Source organism: Megalobrama amblycephala, linkage group LG13, assembly GCF_018812025.1.
Source record: "Megalobrama amblycephala isolate DHTTF-2021 linkage group LG13, ASM1881202v1, whole genome shotgun sequence".
NCBI lineage: Eukaryota > Metazoa > Chordata > Actinopteri > Cypriniformes > Xenocyprididae > Megalobrama > Megalobrama amblycephala.
Genome location: NC_063056.1, coordinates 33,468,246 through 33,484,704, shown reverse-complemented (window position 1 = coordinate 33,484,704; position 16,459 = coordinate 33,468,246). Strand labels below are relative to the sequence as shown.

Genomic DNA, 16,459 nt, shown 5'->3' with positions numbered 1-16,459 from the left:
CAACCAAACTACAAACTGTTCAGCAATGTCGTCTGTAAAAAAAGGGATGTGTGCTTGACAAGCTCACGCGTCTGTGCCGCTGCCCGCTCAATCCACTCCGTGTTTCACGTAACAGCTCATGCACAGCAGCTATATAGGCGTAAATATTTAATCTGTTTAACATTCTGTTAATTCAATACATTTACTTCAGACATCCATCTCCTCTCTGTTTGCTCTGTTGTCAGTGTTTTTTTTGTCACAAGCACTGTACTGTACATGCTGCGTGGAATCAGTTGTTTTTATCGGAGCATTTTAATGAGTGTGAGTACACAAGTGCCGTATCGGGCCCAATATTGATACTTGTATCGGTGCATCCCTAAAAAATTACTTGATTAAATATACCAACACAGGTAGGTTGTGTGTCATGCTCTCATACTTGGATGAATGAAGATAAATGTGTTTTTCCCACTACACTGCGCTTTGAGAGAGAAACCATTAAAACTTTTTGCATGATAAACAATTTTGGTATGTTACAAATGTTGGCCATACTCAGCGTCTCCACTATGGGCAATTTCTTAATGATCGCTCGTTTCTTCACCATCCTCATCACTCCCAGTGCCAAAGTCACTGTCACCACGATGGGGAGGCCTTCTGGGATAGCTGCCACAGCCAGGCTGAAGAGAAGAGCAATGATGCAACACTTAAAAGGCTGAAACCTGTACTACACATCAAGTCACATGCCTCTCGGGAACATCCGCCTCTGTTATGGACTAATTAAGGACATACCTGACGCCTATGGTGAACATGTCTAGAATGTACTTCCCCTGAAGCCATCCGACAATCATGATCACCCCTGAAAATGGAAAATATTAATGCCGTCACAGAGAGTGAAGGCAGGATATGACAGAACCGAAATTAGGGTTTGCATATTTAATGAGATGGTATGTATCACTAGCTCATGAAAGTGCAATGAATTTTAATTGGACAATCTTAACAAGATGTCTACCGATTATCCCAAAGGAATAAAGGGAGAGCTGTTTTCCCAGCAAATCCATGCTTTTCTGTAATGGGGTTTTAGGAGCCTGTTTAAAAAACAATAAGAAGGAAAGAAAACATTTAAATATGAAGCAAATGTGTTTTTTAGAACATCAATCTCTCTGGTTTATGCATGATTACCTCCTCTGCTTGCATCATCTTAAAAACTTCGCCAAATTCAGAATTTTCTCCAGTGCCTATGACAATGCCCTACAATTTAAAAGCAAAATTATTAAAAATGTGTGCAAATGATTCATCTTATGCGATGAAAAAATAGAGAAATGTCTAGTTAGTCTCACATTTAATTTTCATACTTTTTTCACATTGTCTAATTATGTGGGGAAATCTGAAGAATGGATAGATAAATAAATAAACAAACACTATTTTAATATAATAAAAAACAAAACAATGATTAACTATTTATTTTTATTCCACTAAAAAATTAAGTTAATATCTGAGTACTTAGACATCAGCAAAGAATGTTCAAGAAAACAATAACTGACTTGACTTTGAACTTTTCACACAGATCAAAATTCAGTGATAATTATAAAAAAACATTTTTAAAAGGGGCTTTTTTACATTTTGCAAACTGTTTTGGTGTTATTATTGGTGGTACAGTACCGGTCGAAAGTTTGGACATTACAAAAAACGTTAAGCACCAAAACTGTTTTCAACATTGATAATAATAAGAGGTGTTTCTAGAGCAGTAAATCAGCGTATTAGAATTATTTCTAAAGGATCATGTGACACTGAAGCCTGGAGTAATGATCCTGAAAATTCAGCAGTGATCACAGGAATAAATTACATTTTTAAATGCATTAAAATAGAAAACATTTATTTTAAATTGTAATATTTCACAATATTACTGTATTTTTGTTCAAATAAATCCAGCTTTGGAGAGCAATTTAAAAAAAAAAAAAAAACATTAAAAATGGAAGTGTTTCCAAACTTTTGACAAGTACTGTACCTTGTGGTCTGATGCATCAAATAGCAATTACAAAGATATAACGGTACCTTAGCCTTTCCACAGTGCACCAGCAAAATTTTACCTTATTGAAACATTTACTCTTTCAAAATGCAATTATACTAAAGAAAAACAAACATGCAAGCAGTGGGGGATATGTATAATTTTATGAATGAAGGCAGCTTGAATTATGAGTTTTCTGAGGATTTCAATGGGGGGTAGATTCAGTTCAGGTCTAGATGTAACTGTACCTTGGCCTTCCCACAGCGCACCAGCGTACCCATGAAGGAAACGTTACTGCGGGACGTGATATCGCCATTGGTGGCAGCCGGCTGAGGGGCAGAGGTCTTGGTGCAGGGGGTGGTCTCTCCTGTCAAACTGGACTCGTCAACTGTCAGATCCACCGCCTGCAGGGCAGGGAAGGGTCAACTTCACTAACAGGCCATTAGAACGTTGCTGCTATTTCAAGCACAAGCATTTCTACCACTAACTGCCATTTGAATGTGCAATCCAGAAAACCTCAAAACACATATTGTTCTGGGAAGTGTTTGATTGAGTGTAACAGTTTACATGTGCATCACTTTCCAATTAAGTCCAATTCTGGATAAGCTTTCATTTAATATTACACAAAATTACTTTTGTTTAGACATTCTGTTACAGTAAATATTCTGAATTGAGTGTCTCTTGAAACTGTAGTATTGGCTTTATCTGCTTATGGCAATAATAAAGATATGTGGTACATACATAATTAGAATATGACTAAATTATAATTCACAATAGAATATTGTTCTGCATGTACACTACGTGCATAAAAGAGACACATGGAAGAGAAGGAGAAAGAGACAAGGAGAGACATATATTCATTTCACACCTCAAAAAGACGAAGGTCAGCTGGGACTCTCTCTCCGACTGATAGACAGACGGTGTCTCCAGGTACAAGCTCTCGTGCCAGAAGATGCTCCAGACGTCCTTCTCGAACACTAGAGTACAGGGAGAGATGGTATGAGTTGAAAAGAGAAATGTAGAGTGCGACCGAGGGACAGTGTTGAACGGTTTGAAATTAGGCCAGTGAAGTCGTGCGGACAGACCTTGAGATTTGTGCCCTGCGGGCTAGGCAGAGGTTAAATATTTTTGTGAATGTACTTCCAACAGTCTTGGCGATAAAAAAATGCTTTTGCAGGACTCATGTAAAAGTAGCAGAGAAAAAGAGGATAACACACTGTGGTGCGTGCTGAGTGGTGTTCAACAGGTGTTTGAGAACAGGGCTCAAGACTGTGGCACGGCCTGGTTTTGAAGTGCAAATATGAGACTTTGTGTGTTTGAAGTGGAAATTACACCTCCCATTCTCATTCTCTCCATATGTTGTTTGAAAGGCTGTCTTTTATGCATTTGGTGGGCTCAGGGAAATACACCTAAGCCATCAAGATAGCCCTCACATATTAAATCATTAATGTAGCAAAAAAAGATTGAAAGAGATAAAGATTAAAGACAAAACAGAAAGAAAGAAAGAAAGAAAGAAAGAAAGAAAGAAAGAAAGAAAGAAAGAAAGAAAGAAAGAAAGAAAGAAAGAAAGAAAGAAGCTTTCAAGTCTATTTTTAAAGGTACAATCCAGGTTAAAATAAGAGATAAAACAAAAACCTATACAATGCATTTAAGATTAATTTTAATAAGAACTGACAATTTCAGTAGAATGAAAAACTCAGAGGATTATAAATATCACATTCCAATAAAATGTGTTTCACAGACAGCGACCCTGAGGCACATTTGGTGGGATCGTCGTCTGATAGTACAAATGGATGTGACACTAATGTACGTGTGTAGTTATCAGCATAAAAAACAGCAGTTAACTTTCTATTCAAAGGATTTTGAAAAAAAAGCATACCACTGCTTCCTCAAAAATATTAAGCAGCACAACCGTTTTCAACAATGACAATAAAAATAAATATTTCTTGAGCACCAAATCAGCATATTAGAATGATTTTTGAAGGATCATGTGACACTGAAGACTGGCTGTCAGCTTTGCCTTCACAAATTTTAAATTGAAATAATATTTCACAATATTCCTGTTTTACTGTACTTTTGAGCAAATAATTGCAGCTTTGATGAGCATAAGAGACTTACTTCAAAAACATGAAAAAAAAATTAACAGTAGTATATATACCCAAAAGTAGGATTGATTTTGTGTCATTTATTTGTTAAGCCTGATCCCATTCTAATAGCAACTTGTTTCGGGCATATATCTATTAAAGCTGTGGAATGTAAAGCACTTTTTGAGTTCTGTAGATAATGCTCACCAGTGGCATTCCGGAGGCACAAGTTTCCCTAGTTCCTCCAGAGATTTTTCTGAGCGGTATTCCTGAAATTAAGCAGAACAGAGCTGACAGTAAATGTCCACCACACTTGCACTCTCAATACAACTCATTAATCTGTGAGACTTCAAGTTTTTCCAAAGTATCTCAAAAGTATTCTGACATTTGCAAACGCTCTGAGGTCTATAGCTTCAGATGAATGAAGGCATGTCAAGTGAGGTAATGTCATCAGTGTATGTTGGATTTACCTGTACAAAGGCAACTGTAACAACGATAATAATGGCCTGCAAAAAGAATGATACAAGAGTGTTAATGAACTGATCCAGAACTTCCAGAACAAGGAAATCAAAAGTCTGACAGAGGGGAGTGAGCAGGAGCTTACCACGGTGATACTGACGGCATCATCAAACTGTCGCATCAACACGCTGATGACAGCGGACGCCAGCAGCAACAGGATGAGTGGGTCTTTAAACTGAAGACCAAAAGAAAGAGGAAAATTCAGAAAAATAGACTGCATGGGGGCGCAATGCTTCTCAGAATTAATTGTGTCCCACATCTCAAGGTGAAGGTCTATGTTTATCTGCCTCAGGGCTTGAACTAGAATAATCAATGTTAGCTATACATGACAGCATCAATTATCAACCTCTCTGTCATATAGTCTGCTTTTTCAGATACTCCAGAGACATACATATCTTTACAGACAGAAAGAATACAAAGCCCAAAACGATGTGCAGTATTGGTCTACAGTGTTCAGAAAAATGTTCTATGCTGTAAAATAATTCAGTTTAGTTGGAAAAATCCTAAAAGAGGAGGGTATTTCTATTCGTTTGATGTAAATCACTTATTACCACATTTCATTGAATAGGTTGTTTGCACATGACGTCACAGCAGCAGCGCGAATGAGTCTGGAGGGCAGGGAGTGATTTTTCTATATCGGAATCCTATCAAATACTGGAAATTCGTATGTTTTGCGTCGCTTATGGTTGCTCAAATCGATAAAATTGAGAACCCAGAAGGTGTTTATATTGTTTACATAACTTATACCGTTTTGTATAACTTATATCGTTTTTTTACCTTTAAAAGTTGTCGCCTTTAATAGCGTTTTGCGTCTGCTGATACTGAAATGAATATGGATACCTGGAGAAGCTATTTTATCCCATTTAATGATAATTTGGTGTTTTCACTTCAGTTTTGTAGTATTCCGTTCACAATGTTGATCTGGTTACTATGAGAACAGTGTCACGCGCTGCTGCTTCAGCCAACATATGGTAGAAAATGGCCAAATAAATAAATGTTTAACAAGCTGACAGAAGTCGATTCAACAACAAAGACTTTCAAGTTTCAGTTTCAATTCAGTGGAAAAGTTGTTCATCTTCATAACATAAAGATCACGTCCAACATATGTTGTGATTTTCTGTTTATACCGTTCTAAACCAGCACAGAAAGGACTTTTCTCCATCTCTTCCATTCTAATTTTCAATGCTTGCCCTCCACCGGTATTTCGCGCGTCACCACAACCACGTGATTGCAAACAACCTATTAGTTCACAACACTGATTTATTTATTTATTTGCTTTATCACTAAAAAATATTTTAAAATGTTTTAGTGTTAAAAAAAAGAAGTTAAAATTCATCATTTGCTAATTTAAATATTAATTCTTTTAAAATTAGATTTTGAATCCCAGATTTGCAATAGTGGTAGTGAAAATAGTGGAAAATGCACTACATCACCCTTTATTCAAATATTATTAAAAATGTGTTAAAGATTTTGTAAACATATTGCGTAGATGTGCTTGGAGTCAATTGTTTTATTTGATAATGCAATGAAACATGCCAAATTGTGTGGACATAATTTTTGGCTAGGCTGTCATACAAAGATATTATGAAGTAAATTATGAAGTAAAAAAAACATATTTTGAAGAATTTGTTTTGTTGTATTCAATGCATGCTTTTTTTTTTTTTTGCATAGTAAAGTAAAACCTGTTGCTGCCTTTTTTTGCTAAATAATTTTGTCAGATAAATACCTTAACATTTAGAGTTTTGTTCTTGCCTCATATTTAAAAATAAATAAATAAATAAATAAATAAAAATATTGCCCTCATATTTTGTTGGTTTAATCAAACTTGAAGGGTTACCAAAAACATCCCTTCAAACATCCACGACAGCCACTAGTGCGGAGGTCGGCAACCCGCGGCTCTTTAGCGCCTCCCTAGTAGCTCCCCTGAGCTTTTTCAAAAATGTATGAAAATGGAAAAAGATGGGGGGGGGACATATTTTTTGTTTTCATATGGTTTCTGTAGGAGGACAAACATGACACAAACATTCTTAACATTTTCCAATGCTGTAAAAATGTGTATAATAAATATTAAATTTCAACATTTTGCATCATAGCCTGTGTCACACGTTTCAGCGCGGCGCAATAGAGGGTATGCATCGATGTCACTTTCCTGCCGGAACGCGCTCCCTCAGCTGGACTGAGTGGCAAAAGAACCTGCTTCATGACTGGATTTAATGGGGGAAACTGCGAAAACGCGAGTAAAACAAACGAATTAAACTAAAGGTTGGACTCAAAAGTGTTTCTTACAACTTGTCAAATAAACCTAATCCATGGATATTGACATGCAGTCAGGAGTCGTGTTTCCTGACATTTATATGTGCCTGATTTCAACGTTGGGGAAATACATAAAGCAAATCTGCCTGTCAATATTTTATATAACTACAATATAGGTAGGTTTAAATCTGCGTAACCACTTTTATAGTATAGTTTTTGTCAGTGTTTATTTTAAAACACACAATTATGCAGAATATAAGATGGAAAACATTTAATTGATGATTTGTCAACATAATATATAACAATACAATATATATGGAATGATTTTACCTCAAAATCCAACAATTTGACACAAAATGATAACTGCAAATCCATGTTTCTCTGTCCAGCTGTTTCTGTGATTTGCACCGATTCATTTGTTTCTTTTTTTCTATAGCTTTCAGCGGTTTTTAAATATATACCACGGGAATACCTCATTATGTATTTGTAGCCTACTTAGTCATTTTGATAGTAGGCTAATATAGCTAATATACACTTACAGCATGTGTTGCCTTCATATAAGGCTTATATAAGGCTTTTAATTTTTTGCGGCTCCAGACAGATTTGTTTTTTTGTTTTTTTTGGTCCAATAAGGCTCTTTGAACATTTTGGGTTGCCGACCCCTGCACTAGTGTATAATTATGTGAAAACTTTATTTTGTTTAACTAGATTTTTACTTTATTTTTACTGAATTTACTGAGCAAACACATATTAAGATATACTGAATATCATCAGAAAGCTGAAAAATATTTGCATATTATTTATCTGCATCACCCAGCCCTATTAGAGACGTGTGTCATGCATTAGTTCTCTTTCTGCAAACACCAGTTTTATAGTCGACTGAAGAAGACTCAATGCAATGCAATGCTTGCGGTGGAATGACACTGCTTAGACAGGATGTTTATGTTATTTGGTTTATTTCAAACCCCCAAGGTCACCTGATAACCAACAACACCAGAAACTACTAATGAAACACTGGTAAAGCTCTAGAAAGTGAAGATCAAAACGATGGGAGTGCGGGTTACTTTCTTTGATTGGCCACATACAGAGAATGCAGCTTTAATCTACGGCAGGATCTGACACCCGCGGATCGCCGCGTCTGCATAACCGGCAATTAACAGCACCGCACAAGATGAGCTCATCATTTCTTTTGAGCGAGCTATACGGCAGCCTTTTCAAAACCAAACCACAGCCACACAGTAACAGGCAGGTTACACACAGGAAGGCAAAACAAATAGGGTTTGACTTTGCTGTCTGTTGAAAGTCCTTTGACGTTCTCTCAGTCTGTGACACATCCGGATTTACGCTGTGTTTTTGTGGGCTGGTGGGGTTGTGATAAAAATACAGTCAAGAATTTGAATAAATCTGCAGAAAAAAGAAAGAAGTATGGGGTATTATTAAAAGAAGTGCTGGTGGCCGTGCCTGACAAACAAAAAAAAAAAAATCCTGTGTGATACGTTCTGGTCTGCGAAGCATGGGGCAGTAAATGAGGAGAGAGCCTAGAAGACAGAAAGAAAGGGGGGGGGACAGAAAAGAGAGAGACAGAGGGAGGTCGGGCACATCCCAAAGCAAAAAGCCTATGTGAAGTGACAGATTAAAGGCACGACAGCATGTTGCTCTTAAAGCGACTCTTAAAGAGACGCAGTGATACCTCAGACAGCCTTGTTCACAGACTCACAAGCCTTTTCTACTCTGAACAGCAGATGTAAGACAAAGGTAAAACTGGGAACTGAGCTTTGGCTGCGTCAGAAAATTAGTGTAATCACAGGTGTTAAATAAGACGTGAAGAAGCCTTTGTAGCTGTAGAGTAAAAAGATTAGCGTAATGAGAAATAAAGGCCAATTCATCTTCATGCAGTAATTATCAGCTTGAACCAACCAGTCGCACTTGACAGTCGTGACATGGCATATTTGTGATACAAATTTCACCCTTGTTATGACTTATAGTTAGATTTTTTTTTTTTACTCATGCTTTGCCATTTTATAGAAATTGGGATGTAAAACATCACACTCAGCAGGGGAAGCCAAAAAGGATGAAGGCGACAAAGTGTGCCACCTCTAAAGAAGGGTGACTGTGGGAAATAAATACAATTCCTCCCAGTTATAATGCTATATTTAGCCAATCAGCACAAACCTCCTGACCAAGGTGGACTGAATTTTTTTTACAGAGGACAGCGACCTGTCATCTCTATATTAGAAGGAAGAACTGGATGAACTGGGTCGTTTTACAGCTTTAAGGCATATTCACAATAGTGTTATTTTTTGTCGCAAGACTTTAAATAGAAACAATCATTTATGGACTCCTTCAACTGGGTGTTGAACTCACTATACTCCTACATCCTGCATCATACATCACTTCAGGGGTTACTCTTGTGGCATAAGTCGAATTGCGCAGTATGCGGATGGTCGTCCGCTGGAAGCTTTTATTACATTTTTACAATTTTTATTACAAAAAAACGCATCGCTTCAATTCAAAAGGCCTTTATTAACCCCTTGGAGCCATATGGATTACTTTTTATAATGGATGGATGAATTTTTTTTGGGCTTCAAAATCTGGGTCCCCCTTCACTACCATTATAAAGCTTGGAGGAGCAAGGATATTTTTAAATATATCTCCGATTGTGTTCGTCTGAAAGAAGATATACACCATATACACCTAGGATGGGTTGAGGGTGAGTAAATCATGGGATCATTTTTATTTTTGGGTGAAATATACCTTTAAGAATCAAGATTTTTTTTTTTTTTTTTTGCTTTTGTTAATTTTTTTAGCCACCCAACCTGAGAGATGTATTTTTTCCAGAGTGGCTCATCTTCGCTGATGTCAAACTCGTTCCATCCGTGGTAGGCGCGACGTCGTTCAACCTCCTCCTGGGTGAGACCGAACTGGAGGTCAGCCTAACAGAGGGGGAGAGGGAGGGAATTAAGTCAGAAAAATGCAGCCTTCCCAAAATAACACTCATCAGATGTGTAACCATGACAACTGACATTAACCACTAACAAATAAGAATGCTGGAGCCATGGAAACAACTAATAAAGCCAGTGTCCTGGAACTTTAGCTTTAGCAAGTCTACAGTTAGACAGCTGTCACCAACAATGCATTTCTGCTCCCTGTGTGGAAAAAGACCTTGAGACCAGAGCACTGCATCATGAACATGAGAGAGTATAAAAGCTAATTCACTGCACCTAAAGACCTGCTGTCTGTGCAATATTAGGAACGGGGGACAAAATGGTGCTGAGATCAACCAAATCTGACAGCTTTGTATCGTTTTACAACAAACTGGAAAGCCACAAGCTCTCCTTTGTTTCTGTTGGTACACAATGAAAATCATGTTTTATTTTCTATTGAAATAATAATAATCAAGGTGTATTATTCATGGCTTAAGTGCTTCCTAGAGACTGTGATTGAATGTTGATAACAGTGGATGAATAAAGGTCTTCTGAGAGCAGATGGTCACGTCAGTGTGGTGATGGACACGGCACTGCAAGCTCTATCATCCACGCTGAGACTGCAAGAACATCCCAGCACTCTCTAATCTTCCTGGTGTGATTCATTAAGGGACACTGTGTGATATCTGCAGGGATGGGCTTTGAATTCCCCTGTGTCAAGGCATGCAGTCTGTGCTTTTGGTGCATGTTTGCCTGCATAACGAAATTCTATTGGACTTCCACTGCTGCTGTTTTTATAGGCTGTGGCTAGACACAATGTGATTTAAACAAGTATCCAACATCCTGTTTTGTTCCTGAAACATAATTCCTATCAGACGATCATTGTCCTATCCCTTGCGATAAAATCATATTGTGGGATGGGAGTGCCGATCCAAGAACAACAAAGGATGTTGACTTATTAAAAGTCATCACTCAATATTGTTCCTTGAAGTCCTTCCTAGAAATTCTAAGAAGTTGCTTTCTGGAATGCCTCAATCTAATTAATGGTGGTATTCTGCAGTCAAATATTTATTTATTAGTATTAGTATTAGTATAATAACTACTTCACATTGGTATCCTGAGTTTCCTGTCTGAGTAATTTTGCAATAATGATGGACAGTCCCTTATCCCACTGGTCACGTTTGTGACCAAAATGTACTTTTAAATTTGAAGGGACTAGAAAGAGTTGCTGATGTATTTTACTAGGGCTGGGTACTGGCACAAATTTAACGATTCAATTCGATTTCAATTCACAAGCTTACAATTTGATTCAATTTGATATCAATTTATTGGGGTATATTTTAGGTACAGTACATGGCAGATTTTCTCAAGGAAAAAATATCTTAAAATTATTATCTCATTTTGCATAGGGCTACCTACATTTACCTACATCTACAATTACACATAAGCAAGGTTAAATAATAATAACTTTATAATAATAACTTTTTAATGACATAATTATGTTTCTGCTTGTTTTTTGAAACATTTAAATGGTGACTGTCATAAAAACATGACAGATTTATTCAAACATACATTACATATTGAAGAACAGGTTAAGTTTCATATCAAAAGTAACAAATCACAGAGCTTTTTACTGGATGGGAGGTGAGCTTCAAAGTTCTATTATTCATCAACTGACTAAATGACCAACTGACTAGTCTAAAATATTGATTTTTGGGATTTTACAATCGAAATTGGTTCATCAAAATGAGAATCGACTAAAATCAATTTAAAAAGCCCTATATTTTACTCTTTTGTCAACTATAAATGAAAGTTCAGACTGGTTTTGGTTTCATGTGAATCCTTTTACATGGCTCATATAAGTCAAGATGAAAAATACATGTATACATGCTAGGTAAACAAGTCATTAGTAACACTTGTGACCGGTGGGGAAACACAGAACCCATTCTGAATAAGTAATTGATTCACATTATAAAAAAAATATATAACACCCCATTTAAAAAGTAACAAAAAACAAAACATACTTGTTTTATTGGGCATTTTTTGTTTGTTTGTTGACTGTGATTAAGAATGAAGCATGCTGGGAAAAATTTGGGAAGCAATGGCCAAAATGTTACATTTTAGTCAATTATTCACTCTTGTGTGTAGAACTACTCCTCTGATTAAATTGCATAGAAACAGTCCAAGTCACCCTTAATAGTTCAAAACAATGTGGCATGGAAGAGATATGCAACTATAATATGGTCAACAAACCTTTATTACAGTCTCTTTCATAATCAACAACCTGACTTATAATCAACAAGTCAAATAATAGAGTTCAACATTTCTGTAGCAAAATGACAAGCTCTGATAATTATATAATTAACTAATGTTGTATGAATGGCGTAATTCCATTGAGTTGCTTTTTGTTAACTTGTGCAGCTATTAGGGCTGTGAATTAAATTCTAAAATCTAATTGCAAATTATTATTTTTTTTAACAGTTTAACACATTTAGATCCTTTTTGAAGAAAGATAAAATAATGTGTGACATGAATATACCTGCAGTGCACAGGCAACCTCGTTCACAGGTAATTCACTGGCTTTTTTTGAAGTCAGTACTGGAACCATGGTCTCATTTTCACAGGGGGGTTGACACTCGGCAAGCTGAAAAAAATAAACAAAAATAAAGAAATTTATTTTAAACAGATTAAAACTCAACATCAACAGAGGAGGATGTTGGCATCTAAAATTGATAACCCATGTGATCACACAGAGAAAACACTTAAAAAGGTTCAAACTTTAGAGGTAATCCACATCAAAGCATTACCAAAGCTAATGCCATCATAAACTAATCTCTTCTCAAAAAACGTGAGTGCAATGTACAAAAGGATTACAGGCCCAGAAGAAACTTTGACCCCTTCAGTGCTGCACATGGAAACAATAAACAAATCTAGGCAAAACCAGGAAGTAACTTCCTTAAAAATCATCTGATACGTTCTCAAATTGCATACTTTCAGCTACAAAAGCACCATTAGAGCAAGCCACAGATGTGCCTCAGTCTGACTGGAGGAAGATCATCCGACAGCAATAATGGAGCCCAACAGATGGATTGGAGCGCATTAGGGAAGAGAATGACATTAAAATCTAGATGGCCATGAACATCAGGTTCAGCCTCACAAAGAGCACTAGATGAACATCCTTGCAATATCCTATCCTACATTTGCTTTGTTGCATATTGATCTGGTCATTTAACCAGAAATCTTTTTCTAACACTGCCACTGAAACTCACATACAAACATACAAAGGGTGATTCAGTACACAAAAAAACAGATGTAAACCACGCAGGCGAAATATAATAGATTTTAAAATATTTATTGGATGGGAGCTGCACTACAAAGTTTTGTTATTCATCAGCTGACTAAATGACTAAACTGACTAGACTAAAATATTAATTACTGGGGTTTTACAATTGATACTGGTTCATCAAAATGCAAATCAATTAAAAAATATATACCTCTATATCACAAGCAAACATAAAAAAGGGTGATTCAGTACACAACAAAGAGAGAGATGTAAACCACACAGGCTAAATATAGTAGATTTTCAAATATTCTGATGAAAACACGAGCAAGCGATGCAAAACTTGTGGTCGCAGTTGGTTGCTAAGGTGCTCTGAGTGGTTACTTACTGACTCGAGTCAAAAGACAGCACCATTATTCCTTGTCCAATGTACACTGGTTCATAAGTTTGAGATCAGTATGTTCTTTTATTATTAATAATACTTTTAAATATTTAAATGTATTCAAATATATGCACCCTTGGTGAGCAGACTACTTTCAAAAACATTAAAAATATCTTACCAACCTCAGCATTTTAAATGGTAGTGCAAGTCTGTGGCATTTGTGGATTGCTCATAAAACAACACACTTTCTCTTAAGTATGAGCATTGGTAATTTTAATAGAGAGTCAAACTACATTCTTGTTGTCTAATTTTAGGAAGTTTCAACTTCCCTATGACCAATTATTTACATTCACTATAACTTGTGATTGGTAAATGAATAGAGGTGAAGTTAATGAAATGTAGATATATTCTTGGGTCATTCGGAATTACCCAAGGTTAAATGTTCAGAGACTTTACACCAGAGTGCTATGCTTTAAACAAACTAGGTAACAATGGAAAGAACAAAACACCCCAGATGGTTGTTTACATTTTTAAGCACAAAATGCAAATCGAAACAAAATCCTGTTGTCACTAGATTTCAGGACACGACTGCAAAACAGACCAGACAGACAATATGCTCAGAGCCTATTCTAAACACTCTCTGAGAGTGAACTTTTAGGAGAGTTCCCCTCAGGATGGATGTCATTGTAAGTCACTTTAGATAAAAGCATCTGCTAAATGAAAAAATGTAAATGTCATTGGCAGGTATCATTCAGAGCGAAACCCTTCTAAAGGACGACAGAGAGAAGAAGACAAGAGACGAGATCTTAAGAGAAATAGAAAATCAGGGCTACCTTTTATAGTCCGTATCACCTTAAGCATCAGATCCAGCATGAATCTGACAGCGCCTTATACATCAGCTTAGCATCTTGAAGTGTTACACATCATTCTTCCTACACTTTCACTCGGCAGGTCCAGCATACAGATAAAAGTATCTTACTGAAGATCAAGTGAGTCTGAGCCTGAGCGGATTCCCATAATTAAGAGTGGCAACAGCTTAAACCTGGATGAACCAATCCCTCGTTCTCACCTCACTCTGAACAGATGCTTTATACTAATGAATGAATTTGCTATCTGAGCTATCCGGGTCAATTTTAAAAATGATGGTACTATGGCTTTCATGATTCTTCGATTAAATTCGATTACTCGATTCTAAAAAAAAAATCACAGATTGCAATTTGCCCGTGGCGATTAACCAGCAAAATACTGGAAGCGGAGCGTTCCATGGACGAGAATCCATGGACTGCATTAATAGACCGTTTTCAAAGGCTGCACAATATATATTAAAACCATTTAAAAATCATAATATAGCATAGTGCTGCAATTGTGAAATCACAAAGGCTGGGATTCAGTTAAATAAATATATGGGTTTCAGGGTGAAGTGCGACATTCCATCTCTGCATAATTTGTGTTGCTTATAACGTTCATCTGGGTACGCAACTTGAGCTATTTCACTTTTATACACGTCCTACGCCAACACAGGAGAATACATCAATATGTTTCTAAATATGCAAACTGGTGTTCATCATGATTTCAAAATAAAAGTTTAAACCCTTGCTCTGATTTTACAAGTTTTGGTGTCCACATGTTCTTGTACAATAAATTACAGTAGCTGTAGCATTTATATCGTAAAGAAGTGGCCAAATATGAAAAATTTACAATTAAGTATTCATTTGAATTAAATGTTGTTTGGCCAATACTGAACAAGGATTTTATCATGCTGTAAAGTGTAACAACAACAATCACAGGCCGTTGGCGCCCTCTGCAGGCATTTGTTAAAATATGTAATGTACATAAGTTGATTGTTTATATTATGTATATTACATACATTACATATTTTAAGTGTGTTGTTCAATAAAACTTGCTGATTACTTGCTTTTGATACTTTATTTGAACCAATTATAATCGCTTCATTGTTTTTATACCCATGTATTTTAATTCATTGTAATGGTTATTGTTCTCTTATGTCTATTTTTATTATCACAATTTTTTTTTTTTTTTTTTTAAATATCTGATTACTCGATTAATAAATAATCGGCTGATTAATCGATTCCAAAATAATCATTAGTGACAGCTCTTGATACCATGCAAACAGTCTACTTGTATAAAATGCATCCCTTCTCAGAAACACCCTGAAACTTGATCATAGTCTGTTGTCACGAACGATAGTGAACATTACTTTTGGGAAAGCAGATAATGTATTTCAAACTCGAGTTTATGCATAATGAAAATGCATTTTACATGTAAAAAAAAAAAAAAAAGTATCAGTATTTTTGTGGTTAATACTTAAATATTTTTATAGGATTCTTTGATTAATAGAAAGTTCAAAAGAACAGTATTTATTTGAAACATATATATTTAAAGGTCCCGTTTTTCGTGGTTTTTTGAAGCTTTGATTGTGTTTATAGTGTGCAATATAACGTGTTCATGTTTCGCGTGTAAAAAAACACAGTATTTTTCACATAATTTACTTATCTGTATACCGCTGTTTCCACTGTCATAAAAATGGGCTGATGACTTCCTTGTTCTATGAAGTCCCTCCTTCAGAAATACGTAACGAGTTCTGATTGTGCCAGCGGTTCCTGTGTTGTGATTCGACAGCTCTGAGCGCACCGTGCCCAGAAAAGTTACGCCTCTTACCATAACGTGGAGATGCACGCGCTCAGTGTTATTGTAAACATGTCTTTAATTTTACCCTATCAATTTGAGCCGGAATCAGACCCGGTGATTGGACTGCGGGATGAAAATAACAGCGTTTCGACGACATGGCGACAAACACACTCTACAAACGCAACTCTTGTGTATTCCTGTGGGCGGAGGTTAGTCAAAAAACTGTTTTAGTGACGTCATTAAAGAAGGAAGTAGAGGGATGTAGTCCAAACTGGCTGTTCGATGTAGGCGACTTCTGTCAAATAAAACATCTCGCTTGGCATTGAACTTTGAGCTTTAAAATTTTACAGATTTTATTTATACTCTAACAACAACATTACACACTAA

At 36.3% G+C, this 16,459-nt stretch overlaps 1 protein-coding gene across 1 annotated transcript in view; it reads right to left on the bottom strand.

Moving 5' to 3' along the window:
* The window catches only part of atp2c1 (ATPase secretory pathway Ca2+ transporting 1), a 38,558-nt gene that overhangs the window by 15,387 nt on the left and 6,712 nt on the right, over positions 1-16,459 (bottom strand). The window contains exons 2-12 of the mRNA XM_048154158.1: positions 12,301-12,405; positions 9,654-9,770; positions 4,670-4,759; positions 4,536-4,571; positions 4,273-4,334; positions 2,850-2,958; positions 2,230-2,385; positions 1,156-1,224; positions 986-1,061; positions 766-832; positions 529-653 (exon numbers count right to left, since the gene is read on the bottom strand). Of these exons, the coding sequence (XP_048010115.1) occupies positions 529-653; positions 766-832; positions 986-1,061; positions 1,156-1,224; positions 2,230-2,385; positions 2,850-2,958; positions 4,273-4,334; positions 4,536-4,571; positions 4,670-4,759; positions 9,654-9,770; positions 12,301-12,405 (1,012 nt within the window). The remainder of the gene's footprint in view (positions 1-528; positions 654-765; positions 833-985; positions 1,062-1,155; positions 1,225-2,229; positions 2,386-2,849; positions 2,959-4,272; positions 4,335-4,535; positions 4,572-4,669; positions 4,760-9,653; positions 9,771-12,300; positions 12,406-16,459) is intronic.